This window comes from Diabrotica virgifera, chromosome 6 (assembly GCF_917563875.1).
Source record: "Diabrotica virgifera virgifera chromosome 6, PGI_DIABVI_V3a".
NCBI classification, from domain to species: Eukaryota; Metazoa; Arthropoda; class Insecta; order Coleoptera; family Chrysomelidae; genus Diabrotica; species Diabrotica virgifera.
The window spans coordinates 40,307,720-40,334,093 of record NC_065448.1 but is presented as its reverse complement, the minus strand read 5'-3'; the positions used below and the strand labels follow the sequence as shown (position 1 = coordinate 40,334,093).

The 26,374-nt window shown below is 31.8% G+C and overlaps 1 protein-coding gene across 2 annotated transcripts in view; it reads right to left on the bottom strand.

Moving 5' to 3' along the window:
- Positions 1-10,289, bottom strand: part of LOC114338418 (uncharacterized) — a 51,032-nt gene extending 40,743 nt beyond the window's left edge. Inside the window, exons 1-2 of one of the 2 annotated variants that reach the window (XM_050652734.1) lie at positions 10,163-10,283; positions 9,896-9,908 (exon numbers count right to left, since the gene is read on the bottom strand). In XM_050652734.1, coding sequence (XP_050508691.1) covers positions 9,896-9,898 — 3 coding nt within the window. In that variant the 5' untranslated portion in view covers positions 9,899-9,908; positions 10,163-10,283. Of the gene's footprint in view, positions 1-9,895; positions 9,909-10,162 lie in introns of both variants that reach the window. The other variant, XM_050652733.1, reaches the window with a different exon arrangement.
- Positions 10,290-26,374: the final 16,085 nt, after the last annotated feature.

The following is a 26,374-nucleotide window of genomic DNA, read 5'->3' as shown; positions in this document are numbered from 1 at the left end:
CTGCACTATACAAAATAAATTGCAATTTACTGATCTAAATGCGCGTAATTTGGAAGCTTATAAATTATTAAATGATATGTAGTCGCCAAATAATTAGTTTAACGCATTTTAAGTACAACTTTCTCTTAAGCCGGGAAGATAGGGTGGTTTTCTTGCGAAGGGGTTGTAGCTCAATAATCGAAATGCCCTTGATTTAATAGTTTATTCTTAGAGTATATAAGCTATAGGAATTATATCCGCAATACGATATATTTTAAGTTTTCTCAGCATCTTTCTCTTAAGTTAAATCAATTAAAGGGTTGTTTGGGGGTGAAGGGGATGAGCTCAAAAATCTAAACTATATAATTTCAAGAGCTCATAAATAGCTCGTAATTCTGCCTCAAAAACCGATTCAATATTCCTATTTTTAAGTAGTGGGGGGGGCTGACTCAGCCCCCCCCCACTAGGGTATTAAATTCCTGCTCAGTGGAACGAGCTCAAAATTTTTAGTTTGCGGAATATGAGAGCTCATAAATAGCTCATAAATCAGGGCTATTTGTTTTTTAATTTTTGCAAGTGGGGGGGGGGGCAGCTCAACACGGGTCTTCAAAACTACCTGTACTTATATCTAAAATTATTCATTACTCATCATTATTTTCTGTATATGTATTTACTGTTACTACTTTAATACAAATAAACTTACCATCAATTGAAATTATTGGTTCAAAAGTTTCTTGTACTCTTTTTATTTGACGGTGTATTTCCACAAAACAATTTGGACACATATCTTCTGTCCAGGAATCAAATGCAAATTCAAAATATCACGACTGGTTTCATGCAAGTTAAGAGTTACAGGACGAAGGTTTTTCCTAATCACTTTTTTGTGTTTTCTAACTAAACCACAACATACATACTGATTTGCTTCATAGTAACTCAAAAACATATTTAAATGGAACTCACAAATTTTATTTAAGTCAGTCATATTTGTTCTTAACTGAATAAGTTTCTGATTAATTTGATTAATCTCACTAAAATTGCAGATAAAATCATTCTGGCAATTGAGGTTAGGTAGTTTTTCACCTACGGAGCACATTTTGACGGTACTATACAAAGCTACGCCTCAGTGACTTCGACTTGCAGTGCAGAATGCAGTGGGTTTCGGTATTGGCGCCATTGGCCACTGGCAATTTCAAGCGCCACCTTGCGCTTTGTAGATAAATTACGCGTCGCGCTACATGTCTTTTTAAAGATACCTACTCAACAATAAATAATTAGTCAACGTTATTGTACATCTTGAATAACAAAAAGACGAGTGTATTGTACTTGACGCTAGAAGTAGACGTAGATTTTTTACTCTGATATTATTGCATGTAAGTTTCTTGTATTGTAATATAATCCAAATCTTTTTAACCACTTAAAGTACTATCGTTGATTGATAAATATAGGGGGAAGATACGAAACCATGTGCATTATTTTGTTCCCTTTAAAATCTGCCTGTATAGTGGCGCGCCTAGCGTAAATTTGTTGAAGCTAGCCAAGAACAAGCACTTATTCTACGTGGTCCGTATTCAAAATTTTAACGCACAGTCGCTATCATATTAATCTGTATTAATACCTGTATTAATTTTTTTTCTGCAAAAACGTTGAAAATATAAATTGACTATAGAGTTTTTTTCACTAGTCTTGACCTCACAAGTAAATACTTTTCGAGTTATTTGCGCGTGAATATATTCATGTTTCAAAAAAAGTATGTTTCATGAGGAAATGAGGAAGTATTTCGCCAAAAAAATATTCATAGCAAAAATACAGCTTATAAAAAAATGAAAAAAATGTTTTATATATGACATATGAAGTCGTAGACTCAGTAAGAGCTGAGTTGTAGCTAACAAAAAGTAGGTTCTTATTCGTCAAATTCCAAATTGAATATTTCTACGTAAAATAACCAAAAAATTAAGCACTTTTCGGGGAAAACTCATCATAACTTTTTTAAATTGTTTAAAAACAGCTTTATTTTTTTAAGTTTCTAGTATCAGAAGTAAAAGTTGCGCACAAAATAAAGTTGATCCCTTTTTTGTAAACAAAATCTTAAATATCACCTCTTAATTAGCATCCCAGATGAAATTAATCAGACCTATGGATATGACCTTTACACTTTGGGATATTTCGTATCACTGATAATTATAAAGTTATTTTGAAAAAAAGGCATTTTTCTTTCAAAACAAAAAAAATTACTGTAAAACTAAATTTACGATAAAACTTACAGATCATGACAAGGCGAAAACGGCGGGTCCGTTGGGAAAAATATTCCCATGAGATTTTTTTGCATAATCACATTCGTGAGACATCCCAGAATAAGGTTCAAGAAGTCGCCCACGTGAAAAGTGGGCCAAATTTTTTTTAACAATTTTTTTTAATCAAATTGCAAAAATCAATATTTTTGGCTCGGACATTTGTTTTTGTAGGTTTTTTGCACCATTCTGGATAAAAAAGGTTTCTTATTATTTTTCTCTAAAGTTGATCGTTTTCGAGTTATAATCAATTTAAAATTGAAAAAAAAAAACGAAAAATAGCGATTTTCAAGGCTTAATAACTCGGTTAAAAGTTATTATAAAAGTCAGAAAGTGACTAAATCAAAGTTTAATGCCCCCCCTACAAGATCCTGAAGAAATTTTTGTCATTATTTTATTACTAAGCTGTTATTTTTAAGTAATAATAATGAGCGCCATGCACGAGGTAGGCGGCCGTAAATGTGAGTGCAAGTAAGATGCACAATTGGACTGCCGGAGTGGCATCTCTCTCGCACTCAGCATTTACGGCCGGCAACCACGTTCATGACGCTCAATATTTTTACTTAAAAATAGCAGCTTAGTAATAAAATAATGACAAAAATTTCTTCAGGATCTTGTAGGGGGGGCATTAAACTTTGATTTAGTCACTTTCTGACTTTCATAATAATAAATTTTAACCGAGTTATTAAGCCTTGAAAATCGTTGTGGCATGTTTTTATGGCAGCAACATCTTTAAAAAAAAATTAAGTAAAATTTGTGCACCCCATAAAAATTTTATGGGGGTTTTGTTCCCTTAAACCCCCCCCAAACTTTTGTGTACGTTCCAATTAAATTATTATTGTAGCACTATTAGCTAAACACATTGTTTTTAAAACTTTTTTGCCTCTTAGTACTTTTTCGATAAGCCAGTGTTTATCGAGATATTTTGAATATTTGTCGAATCCACCACATATTTGTATATGGTTAAGTACGATTATAGAGACCTGTTAATAATCTGAAAATTTATTTATAATTTACATTTTTAGGTATATTTTGAAAAAGAAGCTACATCTCGATAAAAGGTGACTTATGAAAACAAGACTAAGAGGCAAAAGTTTTAAAAACACTGTGTTTAACTAATGGTACCACAATAATAGTTTAATTGGAACGTACACAAATATTTGGGGGGTTTAAAGGAACAAAACCCCCATAAAATTTTTACGTAAATATATTGAAAAAGAAGCCGCATCTCAATAAAAACTGGTTTATCGAAAAAATACTAAGAGGCAAAAAAGTTTTAAAAACGTTGTGTTTAACTAATGGTACCACAATAATGAATTAATTGGAAGTACACAAAAGTTTAGGGGGGGGTTTAAGGGAACAAAATCCCCATAAATTTTTATGGGGTGGACAAATTTCACTATAATTTTGTTTTAAGATGTTCCTGCCGTAAGAATGATACATGTCCATTTTCAGTAAAAAATCTCTAATAGTTTTCGATATATTGAAAAAAATCGATTTTCATTTTGTAACTTCAAAGGGCTGTAACTTTTTTTATGAGCACATTTGTACTAAGGTAAGTTAGGTTCAATCGAACTATTTTTGACCCCAGAATGTGTGGTATAATTTATGACCAATCTTTTCGGGACACCCTGTATAACGCGTACCATTTGGGGATTAGATATAAGAATTCTATTAAGTTGTTCAATTCAAGGAAATATAAAATTTATTAATAATTATCTATATAGACGAAGCTTATTCGAATAAATAACGTTCTTTTAGACTCAAAAATCCAATTAAACGGCATTCCTCAATGGTCTACTCTTAGTGTTGCACTTTTCCTTATTGCAATCAATCACATCGCTAAATCACTTAATCCACTACTCATTTATAAATTTAAGAATTGTTCGAACACTACTGGCTTAGAATTTTCTCCCACTAAAACGAAAACAGTAATCATCAGTAAAACTCCAAAGAAGCACATTATACTACCGAAAATCTACCTAAAGAATTTGTTCTTCTTCTTTTTCTTTTATATAGGCAGTACTGCCCGTTTTTCTTCAACGGTGCCTTTCATTCTGTCCCTAAATTGTCATTCCATCTTTTCCTTGGGCGTCCTATACTTCTTCTGGCTATTCTTACTATCCTTGATTCAGACATCCTGCTTAAGCGTTGATTCCACTCTTCTTTTCTATTCTTTACCCAGGTATTTATATTGTCTATCCCACATATGCATTTGATTTCCTCACTTATTACCCTGTCCCGTAGTCCTTTTCCAGCAATCCTTCTTAAGATCTTCATTTCGTTGGTCTCCAGATGTCTTTGTGTTTTGCTTGTATCTGGTCTTGTTTCGGCAGTGTAAGTCATAACTGGTCTAATAACTGACTCATATTATATTCTGGCCTTTGTTTCCACTCTTAGGTGTTTGTTTTTCCAAATTGTGTCGTTTAGGCATCCGGCCGTTCTACTGGCTTTAATTATTTGGTCTTTAACCTCTTCTTCGATATTGTTGTCGGCTGATAGATTAATTTATTATTAATCCAAGGTATTTGAAAGTCATTACTTGTTGTATAATTTGATTGTCCAATTTGCATCTTATTGATTCTGTGGATATTACTAAGATTTTTGTTTTTTTAGGCTGATATTTTCATATTCATTTCTTTTACGTTAATGTTGAACTCGTGCAGTATTCTTTGTAGGTCGACTTTGCACTCTGCTACCAACACGGTGTCATCAGCGCAACAGAGTTTTTTATCTCTTTATTGCCCATTTTGTACCCTCTTTTTTCTTCACTTGTTTTATTATTGCATCCAACTTTATTTTAAACAGTATGGAATGTTTAGTGAATCCCCTTGCTTGATTCCTGTGTTTGCTTCTATGGGTTCTGTTATTCATTGACTTTCATTTCTATTTTATTTCTTACATGTATGTTTTCTATCAGTTTTATGATATCCAGTGGTAAATTTTTGTTATATAGTAGGTGTAACGCATCTTTTAATTGTATTCTATCAAACGCTTTCTCTAGGTCTATGAAACAGAAAAAGGCTGGCTTATTATATTCTAATGATTTCTCCGCTGTTTGCCTTATCACAAAAACTGCATCGTTACATAATCTTCCACTTCTAAATCCTTGTCGTTCAACCGATATATTTAAGCACCATTATTTTCTCCATCAGTATTTTTGTTGTTTCAGTATAATACTGCTCAGTAAATTTATCCCTCTATAATTACTGGGGTCTGCCCTATCACCGTTCTTAAATAACGCTATCATTTGAGTGGTTCTTCATTCTTCTAGATTTCTTCCTGTATTTATTATTTTACTTATTATAATAATAACGGATCTAAATAAAGAAATTACAATAAATTATTCAGAATTGATTAACTTCTTGGGAATAAAACTGGACAATCGTCTATCTTGACGTAAGACAATATACACTCACTCCAACTGTCAGCTTAAACGGCCTCAACTTAATGAAAAATATCTCCCATAAAAAATGGGATGGCGACTTCCAAACTCTTATGAATGTTCACTGAAAGTTGGATTTCTACCTGAGATACAATATGCTAAAGTGTTACGTTTGGCTTTTTCTCTTGTAAGAATGAAAGCGTGGATATTAAATGCCGGCTCCATTAAAAAACTTGAAGTCTTTGAAATCAGGTGCCTGCACCGAATGCTTTAAATATCATGGACATGAACGACCTGAGACATAGTCTCAGCATCCGTTATGGCTTGCAAATTGTAGAACCCTCGGAGGTGTTACCAGAGAAGGTTCCCATTGTTTTCAATCTGGTAGGATGTAGAGTAACATCTTTGGATGTTGTTTTAGATTTTGCTATTAGATTGAAAACTTAGTTTTTTGCTAGCAGTTGCCGCTAGGGCATCCCTGCCATTTCATTCGTTGCAATCCGTGACTGCACGCCGGGGTTTGTCCTAGTTGGGTCAGAGAGAGCAGCATATGTGCCTCCTGATGAGAGACTAATAAGTTTCGAAACCGGTAGAGGTGCTTGCTGCACTCTCTAATTGAACTGGAATATTAATGCGGCTGTAGTTTCGTGTTGCAACGAAATTGAAAATGGTTATTCATTTTTAATTTACATGTTTACTCTGATAGGAGTATGAAGGGAACCATTCTCGTTGGAACTTTACCGCGTTGAGCAGATGGGACGTGAATTATAAATTGTAAAATTCCCTCATCTTCCTTAGTCTCAGGATCCGTTGTGGCTTGCAAATTGTAGAAGCCTCGGAGGTGTTACCAGAGAAGGTTCCCATTGTTTTCAATCTGGTAGGATGTAAAGTAACATCTTTTGATGTTGTTTTATGTGCTATTAGATTGAAAACTTAGTTTTTTGCTAGCAGTTGCCGCTAGGGCATCCCTGCCATTTCATTCGTTGCAATCCGTGACTGCACGCCGGGGTTTGTCCTAGTTGGGTCAGAGAGAGCAGCATATGTGCCTCCTGATGAGAGACTAATAAGTTTCGAAACCGGTAGAGGTGCTTGCTGCACTCTGATTGAACTGGAATAATGATGCGGTTGTAGTTTCGTGTTGCAACGCAATTGAAAATGGTTATTCATTTTTGATTTACATTTTTACTCTGATAGGAGTATGAAGGGAACCCTTCTCGTTAGAACTTTACCGCGCTGAGCAGATGGGACGTGAATTATAAATTGTAAAATTCCCTCATCTTCCTTAGTCTCAGCATCCGTTATGGCTTGCAAATTGTAGAAACCTCGGAGGTGTTACCAGAGAAGGTTCCCATTATTTTTAAAATGGTAGGATGTAGAGTAACATCTTTTGATGTTGTTTTATGTGCTATTAGATTGAAAACTTAGTTTTTTTTATCATGGACATATTTCGGGACATATTACGAGGAGAACGATATACGGCAACTGGTTATCAAAGGAAAGATAGAGGGTAAGAGAGGTCTAGGAAAAGATGTCATGGCTGCGTAATATTCGCCGAATGATATTAATGAAATTACTCTTAATAGAATAATGTAGGTAATTCTGACTATCTAATATCTCACCTGACAATACAATCCACGGTGGACGCCTACGCAGAAATACAAGGCACCTTTAAGAAGAAAAGTTAATAATAGATAAATAATTCAATAAGTATACTTAGTCACGATTTTCCCCCTAACTCGGAAAATATCGACCGCATGAAAAAACTTGGAAGAAATTGTAGGAAATCGCAACAACTTAAGTCCTTACCATTTTTTCGAAGAGTTTAAAGTGGCCGAGCGGTTTACTTAGTAAATTTTATATTAAGTAAATACCGTTGCAATATCTCCAAACAAAATATACAATCATCAGAAGAGACTGTAATTAACGAAAATACCTACCTAATTTTTTATCGAGATTATGAGGCAAATAAGATAAATTTATAATATCTAAAATCACCCAGTGAGTATTTTTCTCGTTAAATAATTTTTTTATTTGGAATATTCAATGATTTCTTTCAAGAATTCAAATTAAAGACAAATTACAACTACAATTCTTGTTAATTTAAAAACGAGTTTAGAAAGTAATAGGTGCTAACTTCAATAATTATTTTAAAGATTGTCTGATTGTCATGATCATGCCACTATTATCGCTGAATAGTTGAATGATAACTCAAATATAAATGAATGAAAATAAATAAATACGTTATATTATAATCCAGTCGGCCGGCCGACCCCAAATTCCGATAACCAAAGCTACCTGAATACGTCTCATCGTTGTCTCAGGTAAATTCAATCTCGCACCTAGAAAGCTGCTAACGCCATCTATTTCTAAAACCACTGGTGTCGTACATAAACGCTCGTTTAGTTTCGTATCTTCTCCCCTATATTTATTAATCAATGGTACTATGCTTTGACTATCTGTTGGCAAATTTTCAGCCAAATCGATTATGATGTATTTTGGGAATGGAGGAAAATGTAAAAAACGGTATTTTCAGGTTTCCTACACTAAAATTTGACCAAAAACTTATTTTGAATCAAAATAACTTGTTATAATTTCTTATGATGATATATTGTGAGTCCCTTCTATTAAAATATTATTTTTCCCATGGATACATTACGATAGAAAATGAAAATGTGTTAAAATAAACATCAAATCACTGTAAAATCGCATAAAATTACATTTTGAGAAAAAAAGAAGAAGAAATAGAATAAGACTTTTTGACCTTAAATATCTTATTTTTACGTCCCGCAGAAGCTATATTGGCTCCGTGCGTCTCCCATCTACTTACAGTCACGTGACACGCTGTCAGATTTTGTCAGGACGTTTTAACATTGAGTCTTATGGGATTATTTTGTTAAACTTGAATATTTTATTTTGTAGTGATAATAACAGAATACAATTGTTAGAATTCATTAGTTATTAATTTATACTGTAATTTATAGTGCAACAAAAATATTTTCTTTTTCGTTAATAAAGATTTCTTGACATAAACTGCGATAGTGAGGTTATGTATACAAAATCAAACTGATAATCAATATTGGAAATAGAAGAGTTTATATCAAATTAAGTGCGTTTTTATTTTCTGTTTATATTAATACATAATATCACTAGCGGGACACGGCATTTTTTTTAAATGTCTCATTTAAACATACACAAAGCGTCCTAATGAAATTTCAAAAAACTGCCACCATGAGCAGGTCGGTCGATTTTGCTTTGACACTTTGTTAACGCTCAGAGCGAATACCAATTTTCAGACAAATCGGAGATCCAAAATTTTTTGCCTGAGTGATTTGACATGGAATGTACCGAATACATTAATTATAAGATAATTACCAGACCGTACTGTCATAAAATGACAATGCGATACAATGATATTAATTAACTACATCTTTTGTTTTAAAATCGATTTTCAACTTGATCTTTGTCATAGATAATGACGTGCAACGTATTTATACTATTTATACTGTACCAACCGTATGTACGCTCTTTCTGATAGGCATCTTTCAGTGCGTCACATTTTCGATTTCTTTCTAACACATTAAGTTGTAAGTGACAGAAAAAAAGGCATGTCCGTGATTACAGACATTTATAATATTTATTCTAGTTGTCGATAGATGGCGCTATAATCAAAAAATATTTATGAATGATATAGTAATATATCTACGGATAAAATCTGTACAATTTATAAGACTATACAAATCAAAGGAAATACCATTTTATAAATTCAATAAACAAAATTGATTTGTTTTTATGCCAAATTCCAAAAAAAACTAACAACTGTCAGATTGAACTCAAATGTCATGTTAGAATAAATGTTGTAAATGTGTATTATCCAGAGATATGTAAAGAAAATAGATCAGGCTAGTCATATGCCACTCAATGCATCGGGGTGTAACGTCGATATCAAGTACGGTGGTCTAGCTATCTTTGTCTGTCGTGTGAGTGTGAGCGTATCTACCAAGAGGTGGGAATAACGGAACGACAGTGACACACAGGCGGCGGCCATCATATGCTAGAGAGAGAAATTTAAGCGCCGGTAGAGAGAGATAGATAGACCACCGATCCGAACTGTTCCGCGTTACGCTATTTTTCGAACTGGCCTAATCTATTCTGTTATATCTATGGTATTATCACGGACTTACCTTTTTTTCTATCATTTGCGGCGCACTGAAAAATGCCTCTGAGAAGGAGACTACCTGCCTACCATGAATGGTGCTCTGAAAAATTTTGTTGAAATATAATTTATTATATTTTAGACAACCTACTCTGTATTTTAGATAACGTACATAGCTAATAATTGCTAATATAACCAAAATAAGATTTAAAACGAAGTATAACTACATAGTAATGATGACTTTGGCGATAGAAAAGAAAAAACAAAATCTAAAATATTTAATTAAAAAACTAGTATCAGAGAAGGCGGACAGATATGTTTGTAAAAAAAATATAATATAAAAAGTTTGTTTCTTACCATTTATTAGTAAATTTTTCTATTTTTACTGCTTTTCTCTGTCACTGCACTCCACTATAAATGCTTGTAACAACTAAACATGTTGGTTGTGAAATTTAGAAAAACTAATTTGATTATTATTTTAAACATCTAATGATAAACTACTGATAAAGTTTTATCAAATGTTATCAATATATAGTAAATAGAAATAGTATCAGATTATTAATAATATTCTAAAATAAGTTTAATTTTTTAAAGAATTGCATACCATTTTCCCTACAAATACAACTTAAACATTTATATCTACAGTGGAACCTCGATAACCCGGATTAATCGGGACCGCGGCCGATCCGGGTTATCGAAAATCCGGGTTAGCCGGAGAATATAGTAAAAATTAATAAATAACCTCCATTATAATTACAAAAACATGAAACACATATGCACAGTACACATCTAAATTACGTATAGTTGTATAGAGTGTAGAGTTTTGTTCATTTCTTGGTAAAAAACTCAGTCATACTGTAGAGATGTACCGACACCATAATATGGTAGGTCTGGATCCCGCGTACGAAAAAAAAGTTGATAAATAGCAAGCTGAAAATTTGTTATTAGCTTAAGGGTGTCTAGTCGGACAAACATTAATATATGGGAACACTGGAACAGGGGAAGTTTTAACTGTGGAACAGGCTAAAAATTTGGAACGGTCAGACCACGAAAACGGCACATGTATTTTGTCCGACAGAACAGACTTAAACTCTCCGAACAGAGATTAAACTCTCATGCAAAAATCAGACTGCTATTTATCACCAAATTGGCGTTTTAATGAGTGGAACATGTAGAATATGTCAAATGACAGGAATTATGACAGGTGATAAATAGCAGTCTGTTTTTTGCATGAGAGTTTAATCTCTGTTCGGAGAGTTTATGTCTGTTCTGTCGGACAAAACAAATGTGCCATTTTCGTGTTCTGACCGTTCCAGATTTTTTACCTGTTCCACAATTAAAACTGCCCCTGTTCCATTGTTCTCATATATCAAAGTTTATCCGACTAGACACCCTTAAGCTATTAACAAATTTTTAGCTTGCTATTAATCAACTTTTTTTTCATACGCGGGATCCAGACCTATGGTATCATAATATCATATTATGATGCTGCAATAAATTTATTTTAAAGATTCGCCTTTATCAATCTTACCTAATGTTTCTAGTTTCTTTTCCATTGTCACAACATTTTTACGTTTTGTTACCATTACGTAGACAAAAATCAGGCAAACACAATCTGAAGCACGATTACAGAACGGAAGTGATTAAAACAATGTTGTTATTTAAGAACAGACTAAGGCCATTGTTTTAAAAAAGAATTTTTAAATAGTCACGTCTATTTTAAACAATGCTAAGACAGTTTGACATAAATAACGGAAAAGGAATACAGACAGGTGCCTGTTCTTTCCGATAAGCTGAGACGGTCGCTCTGCCTGCCGCCGTGTGCATGAATCATTTTTACTGTTGTACATACTTATATGTGTTCAAATTACACAAATACACATTATCTCTCAAATATTATTTGACCTACATACATTTTTATTTGATAAAATTGTTAAATTGTTTATTTGTTAAATTTTTGCCTGATGAAAATCGGTCCGGGTTAGCCGGACTTCCGGGTTATCGGGGGCCGACTTATCGGGGTTCCACTGTATTTAGCAAGACAACGAAGCACTCAAAAGCACTGAACCTACAAATTTTCTGTAGGTAAATCACTATGCAACTTTTCGCCTTCGATTCGGGTGAATGTCATTAAGGCTTGTAAATAAAATTGATGTCCGAGGGATATTGTAGAGAAATATTGTATTTTGTGCGTTTACAAAGTGCATAGGAAACAAAAAACTTGTAACTCGGAACATATCGACGGAAATAAGCTCAATTTTGCTATAACGTGGGTTTTTGAGATAACTGAAAACGAATATCATGCCGGCCATATTCGCCAAGCTGCGTATTGGTGCTCAGATTGGACATCGACTTTTTGAATTGTATGTTAATTTAATTAAAAATCAACCAAAAATGTTACTTGGGTGGTTTTTTGTGGTCGCTGAATACAAATATCATGGTGACGATGATCCCCGAGGTAACTGGTGCCCACCGGGAACCTTGTCCTTGGAGTTTTAAAATTTAACTTAAAATGAGTCAAAAATAAGTACCCGGAGAGTTAACTCGAATATCATTATGGCGATATTTCCTGAGGTACTTGTGCCCAGGGTGGACCTGGAGTGTTATAGAAGAATACCTCATACAACTTGACAGAATAAAGAAAAGAGAAAAGTCCCAGATATAAAATCTATTATTAAAATAATAATAAATAATTATTTAAAAATGAGACTTTCCTTATTAGACCCCCTTTCTGTTAACGTCCTTAATCTCTAACTTTTACAATTTATAAGACAAGAGACGACGAATAAAGAAAGCTAAAAGGATTCTACAATATGTAATCAAATTCTGCTTTCATTCGATTGGGAAAACGTACGAAAGATAGTTCTTAGTACTCACAATAAAATTCTAGCTAACTAATTCTGTTATTCAAAAAGGACATAAAAAGCAGTCAGAAAACTACAGAGGTATCAAATACTACTCTAAAACCGTTGATTGAATACACGGATCCGTGTATTCAATCATCGCTAAAACCTACAACTAAAATTTTACAAGGGAAAGATCGTGTACATATGCAATATTTGTCAAAAAGTAATTTACTGAGAAATAAGTAGAGTACAATAGAACAGCTCAGCATTTCTATGTCTGATTGACTTGAAGAAAGCATTTGACAGAGTAAGACTCAAAGATGTAATTCATATTCTGTATAATAGAGAAGTTCCCCTATTTATAATAAAAACTATTCTATCTATCATCTACCAAAATATCAAAACGAAAACCAGAATAGATGAGCAACTTACCGAATCTATAGACATATTAGGCTATTGATTATATTCAAAATAAGATAGCTAAAAGGAACTACAACGTTAACGGGGTTTTATTATTTCATATGGTCAATGGACATCTATATATGAAAAAACCGTGGAGTGCTACCATTTAAAGGGGTGCGTTTTTGAGAAATGGGTGAATTAGTCCCTGGGTACAGGTTACATTCGGGCGAGTTCTAAGCACTTTTGGTACAAACACGTCTACATAAAAATTGTTCCTGGTTAAATTTCCTATCTAAATATAGCTTTTTAAAGTCAAAGATACGTTTTTTTTACAAAAATATATTTAAAAGAAAAAGCACAAAGAAATCCAAAAGAAAGAAATTTTGTTTTTTGTCCCATAACTTTTGTCCACGAGGATATAGATATAGACATTGCTTTAAGGAAAAAAAACCTACATATTTCTTCTTTAAAATATTGTTTAGTAAAGGTAACTAGGATTTATAGTTTTCGAAATATGATTTTTCAAAGTTCTCCACTGACAGCAATTTTGGTCAATTTTCCTTGTTATTTCGTAAATATTGTTCTGTAACTTTTTTCTACGTAACTTTAGGTATATGCAATGGTACACGTAATAGGAATAGAAATCAATTACCTTTAAAATGGTCTACTGTATAACGTTGTACGACTTTTTTTAAAGAGATTATGGTTTTTCAAGACTTTACACTTTTGACGATTTTTTATAATATAAAAATAAAATAATATTATTATATAATATATAATATAATATTATTTTTTACATTCTTTACGATTATTTTTCAAATTTCTTATTATAACTTTTTTTTCTTGTACATGAATATACTATACATTGCTCAATAAAGAGGGCTTACTTTCTGTTCTTTAAAATAGTGTATCATCTACATATATTTAAATAATGGAAACCGAGTGATTCTTTGATACTTTTTTACCTGTATTATTTAAAATTATTTCTTTTACAAAAATTACATAAACATTAGTCTTAAAAAACATCACTTTAGTTAAAATTATTTAAACGTTGACATTTACAAAAATTTTAAAATCAAAGTCCATTTCTTCGTTAGCATTAGCTTCAATATCTTCCTGTGACACCTCAGTTATCTTAGAGTTCCCACAATTAGTACCCATGCACATGCACATGCAACTTTTGCAGAAAATTGAACAACTAATTCCTATCTTCCTACAACCGCAGTTTTTTGTACATCTTTTGGTACATTTTACATGCCATTTTTTCAAGCAAAGCTTGTGGTGCAGGAGCTTTGATAGTAAATATTGGAATTAATCCATATTTTAAAGTTTGCCCGGCCGAGTCAAGTGGATCCAAAGTATTACCTATAAAAATAAGATTCAACCATATTAACACACAATCACATAAAAAAGTTATAATGAAAAATTTAAAAAATAATCCTAAAATCAAAAATCGTTGCGAGTACTTATTACATTTTGAAAAAACATATCTTATTCAAAAATAATCCTAGAATTTTTTATAATACACCATTTTAAAGTAAACAGAATAAGCTTTCTTTTTCATTATTATAATATATACCTAAATGTAGAACAATAAAAGTTATAATGGGAAATTTAAAAAAAAAATGGTAAAAAATATAAAAACTCGTTAAAAGTATAAAATTTTGAAAAAGATAACCTCTTTAAACGAAGTCGTACAACATTATACAGTAGAACATTTTAAAGATAATTGATTTCTATTCCTCTTACATGCACCATTGCATATGCCTAAAGTTACGTAGAAAAAAGTTACAGAACAATATTTGCGAAATAACAAGGAAAATTGCCCAAAATTGCTGTGAGTCGCGAACTTTGAAAAATCATATTTCAAAAACTATAAATCCTAATGACCTCTACCAAACATCATTTTAAATATAAAATATGTAAGTTTTTTTTATGTGCGGCAATGTCTATACCTATATCCCCGTGGACATAAGTTATGGGACAAAAAACAAAATTTCTTTCTTTTGGGTTTCTTTGTGCTTTTTCTTTTGAATATATTTTTGTAAAAAAAAGTATCTTTGACTTTAAAAAGTTATATCTAGATAGGAAATTTAACGAGCAACAGTTTTTATGTAGACGTGTTTGTACCAAAAGTGCATAGAACTCACCCTAATGTAACCTGTGCCCAGGGACTAATTCACCCATTTCTCAAAAACGCACCACGTTAAATGGTAGTACTCCGCGGTTTTTTCATATATAGAGATTCATTGACCATATGAAATAATAAAACCCCGTTAACGTTGTAGTTCCTTTCTATAGTACATAATCAATAGCCTATATAGGCAGCGGAAAAAGACAGGAAGACTCATTGAGCCCTATGCTCTTCAATTTAATCACGGATAAAATCATTCAAAGCGTAAACAAAGGAAGAGGGTACAGAATGGGAAACACAGAAGTAATAAAAAAAATATGAAAAACAAAAATTATTTAAGAAACGCTTTTCTTTAGTTACGAGTGACTAAATTTAAAAATACTATAAAAAAGTTAACTAAACAGCAAACAATAAAAAAATTCAAACTCGAAGGAGTATTCGAAAAAAAAACTGTTAGACATATTAAATATTTTTGAAAAAATCTAACACATTCGTCAAAGAAAAGCGTGGGGCGCGTCTTCATCGAATAAACGGTTTTCGCCCCACGCTTTTCTTTAACCCTTAAACGCCCAAGGGTGGGTAAAAAATGTCCACCTAATGCGTATTCCCTTGTAACATATTTATTACGTGTTTAATTTTTTTTTTTAATTATTTATTGTTAAAAAGACCACCCATTATCGAATGTTAATTTGGTTCTACCAATATTTTTGAAAATAAAAGCAGCATCTTGAGTTAAATATGGCTGGGCATAAAAAGTACACCCTTGGCAAAACTTGTTACTAAAGGTTTCTATATAATTTCTCGTTGGTAGGAAGATAATCCATATAATTATCGATGTATAATTACATAATCTACATAATTATGCGCCAATGAGGAGGCTGAAAGAAAGAATATGGAGAAAATCGACAAATCTGAATTACTGGCTTTTACTGGTATGTTAATTTTGATGTACATTGTAATTTTGTTGTAAGGTTTGTAAATTGTTTATATTAATATTTTAGAAGATGCTGTGTTTATTAAGCATAAGATTCTAAACTTAAGAATCTTATGCTTAATAAACACCATTTCAACAATCCATTTTCAACAACTCTCAATAAATATATTAGCTATTTTCGAGGTGGACATTTTTTACCCACCCTTGGGCGTACATGGAAACTAAAAAAGGTTGGGCGTTTAAGGGTTAACGGATGTGTTAGATTTTTTTAAAAATATTTAATATGTATAACAGTTTTTTCGAATAATCCTTCGAGTTTGATTTTTTTTATTGTTTGTTTTTTGTTTGATTTTTTATAATCTTTGTAATATTAGTCACTCGTAACTAAAGAAAAGCGTTTCTTAAAATTTTTTTTTCATATTTATTTATTTTTTACTTTTTAGTCTTACACTTTTTAAACATTAAAATATGTATATCGTCATGTTTATTAAAATATATGTATAAAACATATATGATGTACAAACATGAAAAGTAGTCGGAATCGGCAAAAAAATTGAAACCCTTATTTGTGAAGCATAAAGTAAACAATTAACGTAAAAAGTGAAATTATGTATGGTTCATATCATTAGCTACAATCCGTAAAAGTTTCAAGTTTCTACATTGTAAAAAACAAGAGAATTTAAGCATTTCCATTAAAATCGTTTTTTTTTTATTTAAACAAATAAACATAAAAAAAATTACGAAAAGCCCCAGATACAAAGTTTACTACTTTTTAAACAATTAGAATAATTGAAATAAACATATAACAAACAATATTCTAAATCTAAGACTTTTCGTTAATAAACTGCTTTCTGGCTGCATCCCATATCTCCGGATTTTACAATATATAATCACGTAGAGACGACGAAAATAGGAGAAAGCAAATAGAGGACACTTAGGCCACGCATTTACCTTCTCTTCGTCTAGGAAAAGGACCGAAAGACAGTTTCTAAATACTCAAAAACTGAGTAAAATGAAAGAGATAAAAAAGGGTTCAAGGCAGGTTTTGTTTATATTCGATTCAGAGTTGGACTACCATCTCCATACAAGGAAGGGAATATAAACAAAATCTGCCTTGAACCCTTTTTTATCTTTTTCATTTTACTCAGTTTTTGAGTATTTAGAAACTGTCTTTCGGTCCTTTTCCTAGAAGAAGAGAAGGTAAATGCGTGGCCTAAGTGTCCTCTATTTGCTTTCTCCTTTTTTCGTCGTCTCTACGTGATTATATATTGTAAAATCCAGAGATATGGGATGCAGCCAGAAAGCAGTTTATTAACGAAAAGTCTTAGATTTAAAATATTGTTTGTTATATTTTTATTTCAATTATTCTAATTGTTTCAAAAGTAGTAAACTTTGTATCTGGGGCATTTCGTTGTTTTCCTCGTAATACGAGAGATGTCGCTAGATTGCGTCTCAAAAGGTGGGTTCATTGCATCGCGATGGTTTGCCTTAAAAGAGGCAGAATGTTTATATTCCCTTCAGAGTTGTGACTGCATAAACTTCACTGATGATGCATGAGGATGCTGAAATAGTTGCTATATGGAGATGGTAGTCCAACTCTGAATCGAATATAAACAAAACCTGCCTTGAACCCTTTTTTATCTTTTTCATTTTACTCAGTTTTTGAGTATTTAGAAACTGTCTTTCGGTCCTTTTCCTAGACGAAGAGAAGGTAAATGCGTGGTCTAAGTGTCCTCTATTTGCTTTCTCCTATTTTCGTCGTCTCTACGTGATTATATATTGTAAAATCCGGAGATATGGGATGCAGCCAGAAAGCAGTTTATTAACGAAAAGTCTTAGATTTAAAATATTGTTTGTTATATTTTTATTTCAATTATTCTAATTGTTTAAAAAGTAGTAAACTTTGTATCTGGGGCTTTTCGTTGTTTTCCTCGTAATACGAGAGATGTCGCTAGGTTGCGTCTCAAAAGGTGGGTTCATTGCATCGCGATGGTTTGCCTTAAAAGAGGCAGAATGTTTATATTCCCTTCAGAGTTGTGACTGCATAAACTTCACTGATGATGCATAAGGATGCTGAAATAGTTGCTATATGGAGATGGTAGTCCAACTCTGAATCGAATATAAACAAAACCTGCCTTGAACCCTTTTTTATAAAAAAAATTATTGACTATTCGTGTATTGTTCCCGCGAATGCATATGTCTGCAAATTTTCATTCATTTGCATTGAAGGAAAGGCAGTCAAATTAACGTCTAAAGATTTGACGCAAACTATTAAACTAAAGAAGAGCTTTTAATAATAAAAAATACTCTCTTACTTAGACGACGCAATATTGATAACCCAAGATGAAGATAGTCTGCAAAGAATAGTCCACAGATTTAACATAAGAGCAAAGTAATTATTCAATATGACGATTTCATTTCAGAAAACGAAAACAGTAGTAACATAATGAATCAGATGTAAAATAGAATTTGATGGTATCAGTATTGAACAAGTAGTGGAAATAAAATACCTTTCAATTACATTTACAGCTATGGAGATCGAAACAAAGAATTGAGAAATCAAGTATAAAAAGCACATAGACTGGCAGGATGCCTTAATAACACTATATGGCGAAACCGACAATATTACCACTGAGATGCAGTCAATAATTATAAAGCCAGTGCTAGTGTAAGACCAATAATGGCATCATGTATCAGAAACAAGACCCGATAAAGCCACAACACAAACACTACTGGAAACGACAAAGATGAGAGTACTAAGAAAAATTGCAGGAAATATGCCAAGAGATCGAAAGAGGAGTCAAGACATTAGAAGAAAATGTAACGTACAAATGCCTGGCCACGAATGGATTCAAAAAAGAGTAAACATAAATGAATGGACACACCTAAGGGAGGCTTACATCCGACGATGGATGGAATTATTAAAAATATTAAAGGGATTAAAATTAAACAAATCGTCTTTTATTCACATTTTTATTTCTTTTTTATATTTAAACTACAGCGATTATCTACACTAAAACAATTTCTTTTGCAATATAAACTACTTATAATTATTTACAAGAAATATATAAGAAATATATTTCTTGTTTATAAGAAATATGACAATAACCTATAATTAAGTATTAACCCTGGAAGATCGCACCTATTTTTTTTACATAAACCGCACACATGGGTGTCAGATACCCAATGATTTTTTGTAAAGAATTAAAAAAAAAGTAAATATTTTATGATTTCCAGAGACTCTCTAATCACTATTGAATACATACGAATAATTAAATCAATAATTTTATTTTCTCTCTATTAATTGTAGTAACACAAAAGAACAAAATATTAAAAATACCTAAAAATAATTAAAAAACATTTTCTAAAAAACCGGAAACATAATTTAAAATATTTTAATTTAATTTAACAACAAAATGGTCTTTCTAACTAAAATATAAGACCTTTTGTTTATAGAACTCATATTCATTCTTAGCCAGGTATTTCAGTTTCACTCATTTTAGTAACTACATTCATAAGACTCTAGAGCATAAGGCTCTATGCTCCATGCATTATGCTTTATAGCAAGCCGAGCATGCACGCTTTGCTTTTCCATCTTTACCTTTGCAAAAATAACACCTAGTTTTCTTTACTAAATTTGTGGGATGTTGTGTTGTTAGGTCATTAACTTGAACGCACACTTGATCGCAAACCTCACACATGGGTGCTACATACCCTAGCCTGTATTCAATAAATTCTCGTGATTGGAAATATTGCTCAAATGAAACCGCAACTACATACCCGTCCTTGACAGACTAGAGACTGAATTTACATAAAGCAGCATTACAATTGAAATGCAGCTGCGCAAGCTACATGCAGTTAAGTGTCGCTATGGGTATCTCACACCGAAGTGTGAGCTTCCAGGGTTAATAAAGAATATTATGTTATTATTTAACGTTTTATATTTTTTATACAGATCTTCTTATTATAGTTCATACCAAACCCTTCTTTCAGTGGGTCAACGATAAAATGTCGAAATATGCTAACTTAGAATGATAATTGTAATTTTATCCCTTGACATTTTTAAAGTATGCAACTATTCTTCAAAGAATACATAACTTTCTGAGTTCTATGTACCTTAATAATAGTCACGATAGAGAGGATTTGACAAACTATGACTCACTGAAATAAGGGTTTGGTATGAACTTTACCTAAAATCCCGATTAGGGATTTTATCTATTATATTTACATATATCTTATGTACTATTTTATAGTCCTAGTAATGAAGCTTAAAATAGGACAAAACCTCGCAATTTTTACAAAATTGATCGATGTGCTGCACATTTGAGAATAAGTAGTGGATAGTTCAAGAATCAAAATGTATATCATGCCAAAAGGCGCTTTTACCAAGGGGGTGGTGCCACCCCATCTTGGGGGTGAACATTTTTATTATATTTTGACCGCAAGAGTTGGTAAAAACATTCATTATAAGAAAAAACGTTCTATAGTTTTATATCGAAAAAATCAATGTTTTTAATCAGTTTTCTGCTAGTAACTAAAAAAATTTTCGTTTTATCAAAACAATTTTACTAAAAAAAATGTACCTTTTGAAAAAATAAAAAAAACACGTTTTTTTTATTTTCTTTAAAACCAATAGTAATCGAGCTATACTTTATTATATGTTGGCTCTTCTTCGTCAAATGCTAAATATTGTAGTTTCAAAGTTAAAGGACGGGAAAACTATGCATTTTTCGAGGATGACTTGTTGAAACTAATTTGAAGTACTTACAAATATATATCTCTACAAATAAAAAATAATCTCTAGCTAAAACAATTAAGTGACTTATAATGAAAAGAATGTCAGTCCCTATTTTTTTTTTCAGCAGAAAAGTGATCGTAAACAACCCCCTAATCAAAACCCTAATTAAAATTTGTCATTAACCTGATTTGGTTTTCTTCATTTATGTATTGTTAATAGGTTCTAGAAGTTTGATCGGCTTAGAATGATTAGTTTTAAGAAAATGGAGTTAAAAGCGAATAACGAGTTTTTGTAGTTTGGTAAAAAATGCCCCCTTCTTCCGAATAGAAAGATTAGCATCAGACATACGAAAAAGTATTTAAATATGAAATTATAGCTTATTTAATTCCCACGAACTTGGTTTACAAAAAAATATTTTACGGCAAAAATGAGTGAGCTATTGACAATTAAAACTTGTAATATCTTGCAAAACCACATTTACCAACCCTTTCAATGCCACCTCTTTTTGTGACTGAGAACTTTAAAAGGATTTAATATTAACAGCCTAATAGATCTTGTAAAAACCTACAAAATTCTTTTTTAACGAACTTTCGAAAATAAATTTTTTTAACGAAAAAATATAAAATAATTACGGTTAAAAAATCAATATATTTTTTGAAAAAAAAAACGAGAGATCCAATTGGAAGCATAGTAATGGTGGTTAGCGATGTTAAAAATGCATTAAAACGCATCAAAAGAAAGAAGAGAGAACAGACATCAGACATGAGCTTACTCAAGGACGTAGAAACAAAACAGAAGATATCACAAGAACTTAACCACGAATGTCGAGAACTTAAAAACAGACAAAAAAAAACTGATTTACCAGAAGAATCCGACGACTTAAACCAAATATGGAGAGAACTTAAGACTGTATTTCTAAAAGCTGAAGACCACCTTAAACCCGCAAATTAAAGAGGCAAGAAACCATGGATAACTAATGAAATATTAGAAATGATGAATGTGAGACGACAACACAAGAACAAAGACTGGAATAAATATAAAGAAATACAAAGATTAATAAGAAAAATGATAGTGTAAGCAAAAGAAAAGTGGCTTGCAGAAACTTGCGAAGAGACAGAAGATCTACAGAATAAACATGATGATAGACTTCTCCATAAGAAAATTAAAGAAATGACCCGTGTTGAGCTGGCCCCCCCCACTTGCAAAAATTAAAAAACTAATAGTCCTGATTTATGAGCTCTCATATTCCGCAAACTAAAAATTTTGAGCTCGTTCCACTGAGCAGGAATTTAATACTTTAGTGGGGGGGGGGGGCTGAGTCAGCCCCCCCCACTACTTAAAAATAGGAATATTGAATCGGTTTTTGCGACAGAATTACGAGCTATTTATGAGCTCTTGAAATTATATAGTTTCGATTTTTGAGCTCATCCCCTTCACCCCCAAACAACCCTTTAATTGATTTAACTTAAGAGAAAAATGCTGAGAAAACTTAAAATATATCGTATTGCGGATTTAATTCCTATAGCGTATATACTCTAAGAATAAACTATTAAATCACGTGCATTTCGATTATTGAGCTACAACCCCTTCGCAAGAAAACCACCCTATCTTCCCGGCTTAAGAGAAAGTTGTACTTAAAATGCATTAAATTAATTATTTGGTGACTACATTCATTTAATAATTTATAAGCTTTCAAATTACGCGCATTTAAATCAGTAAATTGCAATTTATTTTATATAGTGCAGTCACTGAAAGTAAAAATCAACGATTATCTTCAATTTCGGTGAACCTTCATCGATTTTTACGAAAATTGGTCAGTGGTTAGAGGATACCTCAAGAAACAAAGGTGACATGGTACCACCTTGCGCCTTTACCCTGAGGGTGGATACTGGGGGTGAATACCCTGGGGGTGAAAAATTATTTTATAAAAAAATAACTGCACAAATCTATAAAAGAACAAATTATAAGCAAAATTTATTATACAAAGTTATTAAAATAAGTCAATACTTATTAAGTTATTAAAGATCAAAAATTTTAATTATTCGTGAAAAAAATGCATGTTTTGAAGCGGTTTTTCGTAAATCACTGAAAAACTGTAAGTTTTTACAAAAAAGTTATTAGTAGTTTTATTCGTATAGCTTATATTCTAAGAATAAACTCTTAAATCACGCGCCTTTCGATTATTGAGCTACAACCCCTTCGCAAGAAAACCATACCATATTCCCGGCTTAAGAGAGAGTTGTAGTTAAAATAATTTAAATTAATTATTTGTCGACTAGATATCGTTTAATAATTTATGAGCTTGCAAAATATACGCATCTCAATTATTGAATTGCCATTTTTTTTCTATAGTGCAGTCACTGAAGGTAAAAATCAACTATGACCTTCGATTTCGGTAAATCTGCATTCATTTTCACGAAAATTTGAATAAAAAAATTGAATGAAATTGCTCATTTTTGATAGGTATTTCTAAGTACTTTGACAAGTATTTAGTACCTAAGTGTTATAAAATGCATATCTTTACCGTTATTTAAGCTTGAATCCTTAGATTTGGAAAGTCGCAGAAAAAATTATACATTTAAATACCAATAACTTACTTTAAATTAACATTAAAGGGTTTTTCAAGTAATCAATTTATTATATTTTTTATTAGCTTCAATTTTAGTAATGAACACTTTTTTGTAAAAACTTACAGTTTTTGAGTTATTTATGAAAAATCGCTTTAAAGCATGCATTTTCTTTCACAAAAATTAAAATATTTGATCTTTAATAGCTCAAAAAGTATTGATTTATTTTAATCACATTATATAACAAATTTTGCTTACAATTTGTATCTCTCTCGATTTGTGGGTTATTTTTAATAAAGTAATTTTCACCCCCGAGAAGGAGTGACATATACCCCAGGTTAAAACCCCAAGTTGTTATTGTTAATTCGTGAAAATGAATGGAGATTTACCGAAATCGAAGGTCATAGTTGATTTTTACCTTCAGTGACTGCACTATAGAAAGAAAATGGCAATTCAATAATTGAGATGCGTATATTTTGCAAGCTCATAAATTATTAAACGATATGTAGTCGCCAAATAATTAATTTAAATTATTTTAAGTACAACTCTCTCTTAAGCCGGGAATATGGGATGGTTTTCTTGCGAAGGGGTTGTAGCTCTATAATCGAAAGGCGCGTGATTTAAGAGTTTATTCTTAGAATATAAGCTATACGAATTAAACTACTATTAACGTTGTTGTAAAAACTTACAGTTTTTCAGTGATTTACGAAACCGCTTCATAACATGAATTTTTTTCACGAATAATTAAAATCTTTGATCTTTAATAACTTAAAAAGTATTGACTTATTTTATTAACTTTAAATAATAAATTTTGCTTTTAATTTGTTCTTTTATTTATTTGTGCAGTTATTTTTAATAAAATAATTTTCACCCCCGAGAGCGGGCGGTATCAACCCTCAGGGTAAAGGCGCAAGGTGGTACCATGTCACCTTTGTTTCTTGACGTATCCTCTAACCACTGACCAATTTTCGTGAAAATCGATGAAGGTTTACCGAAATTGAAGGTAATCGTTGATTTTTACCTTCAGTGACTGCACTATACAAAATAAATTGAAATTTACTGATCTAAATGCGAGTAATTTGGAAGCTTATAAATAATTCAATGATATGTAGTCGCCAAATAATTAGTTTAATGCATTTTAAGTACAACTTTCTCTTAAGCCGGGAAGATAGGGTGGTTTTCTTGCGAAGGGGTTGTAGCTCAATAATCGAAATGCACGTGATTTAATAGTTTATTCTTAGAGTATATAAGTTATAGGAATTATATCCGCAATACTATATATTTTAGGTTTTCTCAGCATTTTTCTCTTAAGTTAAATCAATTAAAGGGTTGTTTGGGGGTGAAGGGGATGAGCTCAAAAATCGAAACTATATATTTTCAAGAGCTCATAAATAGCTCGTAATTCTGCCGCAAAAACCGATTCAATATTCCTATTTTTAAGTGGTGGGGGGGGCTGAGTCAGCCCCCCCCCCACTAAAGTATCAAATTCCTGCTCAGTGGAACGAGCTCAAAATTTTTAGTTTGCGGAATATGAGAGCTCATAAATAGCTCATAAATCAGGGCTATTTGTTTTTTGATTTTTGCAAGTGGGGGGGGGGGGCAGCTCAACACGGGTAAAGAAATGTGTGGGATCAGAAACGCTTGGCGGACTGGCACAATAACAAGCACGGACGCACGGATGATAGAGTCCTGACCACAATAAAAGAAATAAGCGTTGGATGGCGAACATACATTACTCTGGGCTAATTAGCAAAATTCATGGAAAAGTTATTTACCAGCAATTTTATTGCTGGAATCGAATTATAAGATCCTATATATTAATAATATAGTTATGCAAAGTCAGCAGATAGTGTGCTACTTTTTTTATAAACAAAATGGCGCCGACAAATCGTATTTTTTTCAATTATTTCTCTATAACTCCGAAGATTTTAACTTTACAACAAAAACACTCAAACAAAAATTCACCGCAATTAAATTTTGCATAGAGATATGTTCTTCACGATTTGCTCCGACGAAAATGTTCCTCGGAAAATGCGGGTTTTCCTAACAAAAATTCTAATTTTCAAATAAAGTTTTAGGTAAGTAATTATTAATCAATAATTAAATAACTTAGTGACATCAAAACTTTCTTGGTATAGATTGTAATTCCAGAAGCCGGTGAAAATTAAAAGAATATTTTAGCAACAATTCAATCGTTAATAAACAATTTACGATCGCAATAATAACCAAAATAATCATGATACATTGATCAAACTTATAAAGGTTATAAAGATGAGATGCTTATTTAATATTTTATCGACAAAATATAAATTTTTCTTTTTTTTGCATAATCTTTAAATTTTGAAAAAAAAATAGTTATAATACACTGGTCTAATTAGTAAAGTACAAAGAAAGGTTATTTACCAGCAATTTTATTGCTGGAATCGAATTATAAGATCCTATATATTATTAATATAGGTATGCAAAGTCCGCAGATAGTGTGCTACTTTTTTTATAAACAAAATGGCGCCGACAAATCGTATTTTTTTCAATTATTGCTCTATAACTCCGAAGATTTTAACTTTACACCAAAAACACTTAAATAAAAATTCACCCCAATTTAATTCTACATAGAAGCTTGTTATTTTCGATTTGCTCCGACGAAAATTTTCCTCGGAAAATGTGGGTTTTCCCAACAAAATCTCGAATTTTCAAATAAATTTTTTGGGCCAATAATTATTTATTAATAATTATATAGCTTGGTGAAATAAAAGCTTTCTTGGTATAGATTATAAATTCGGAAGCCGGTGAAAATGAAACGAATATTTTAGCAACAATTCAATTGTTAATTAAAAATTTACAGTCGCATTAACAACCAAAATAATCATGAGACATTGATCAAACTTAGAAAGATTATAAAGGTGTGATGCCTATTTAATATTTTGTTGACAAAATATAAATTTTTCATT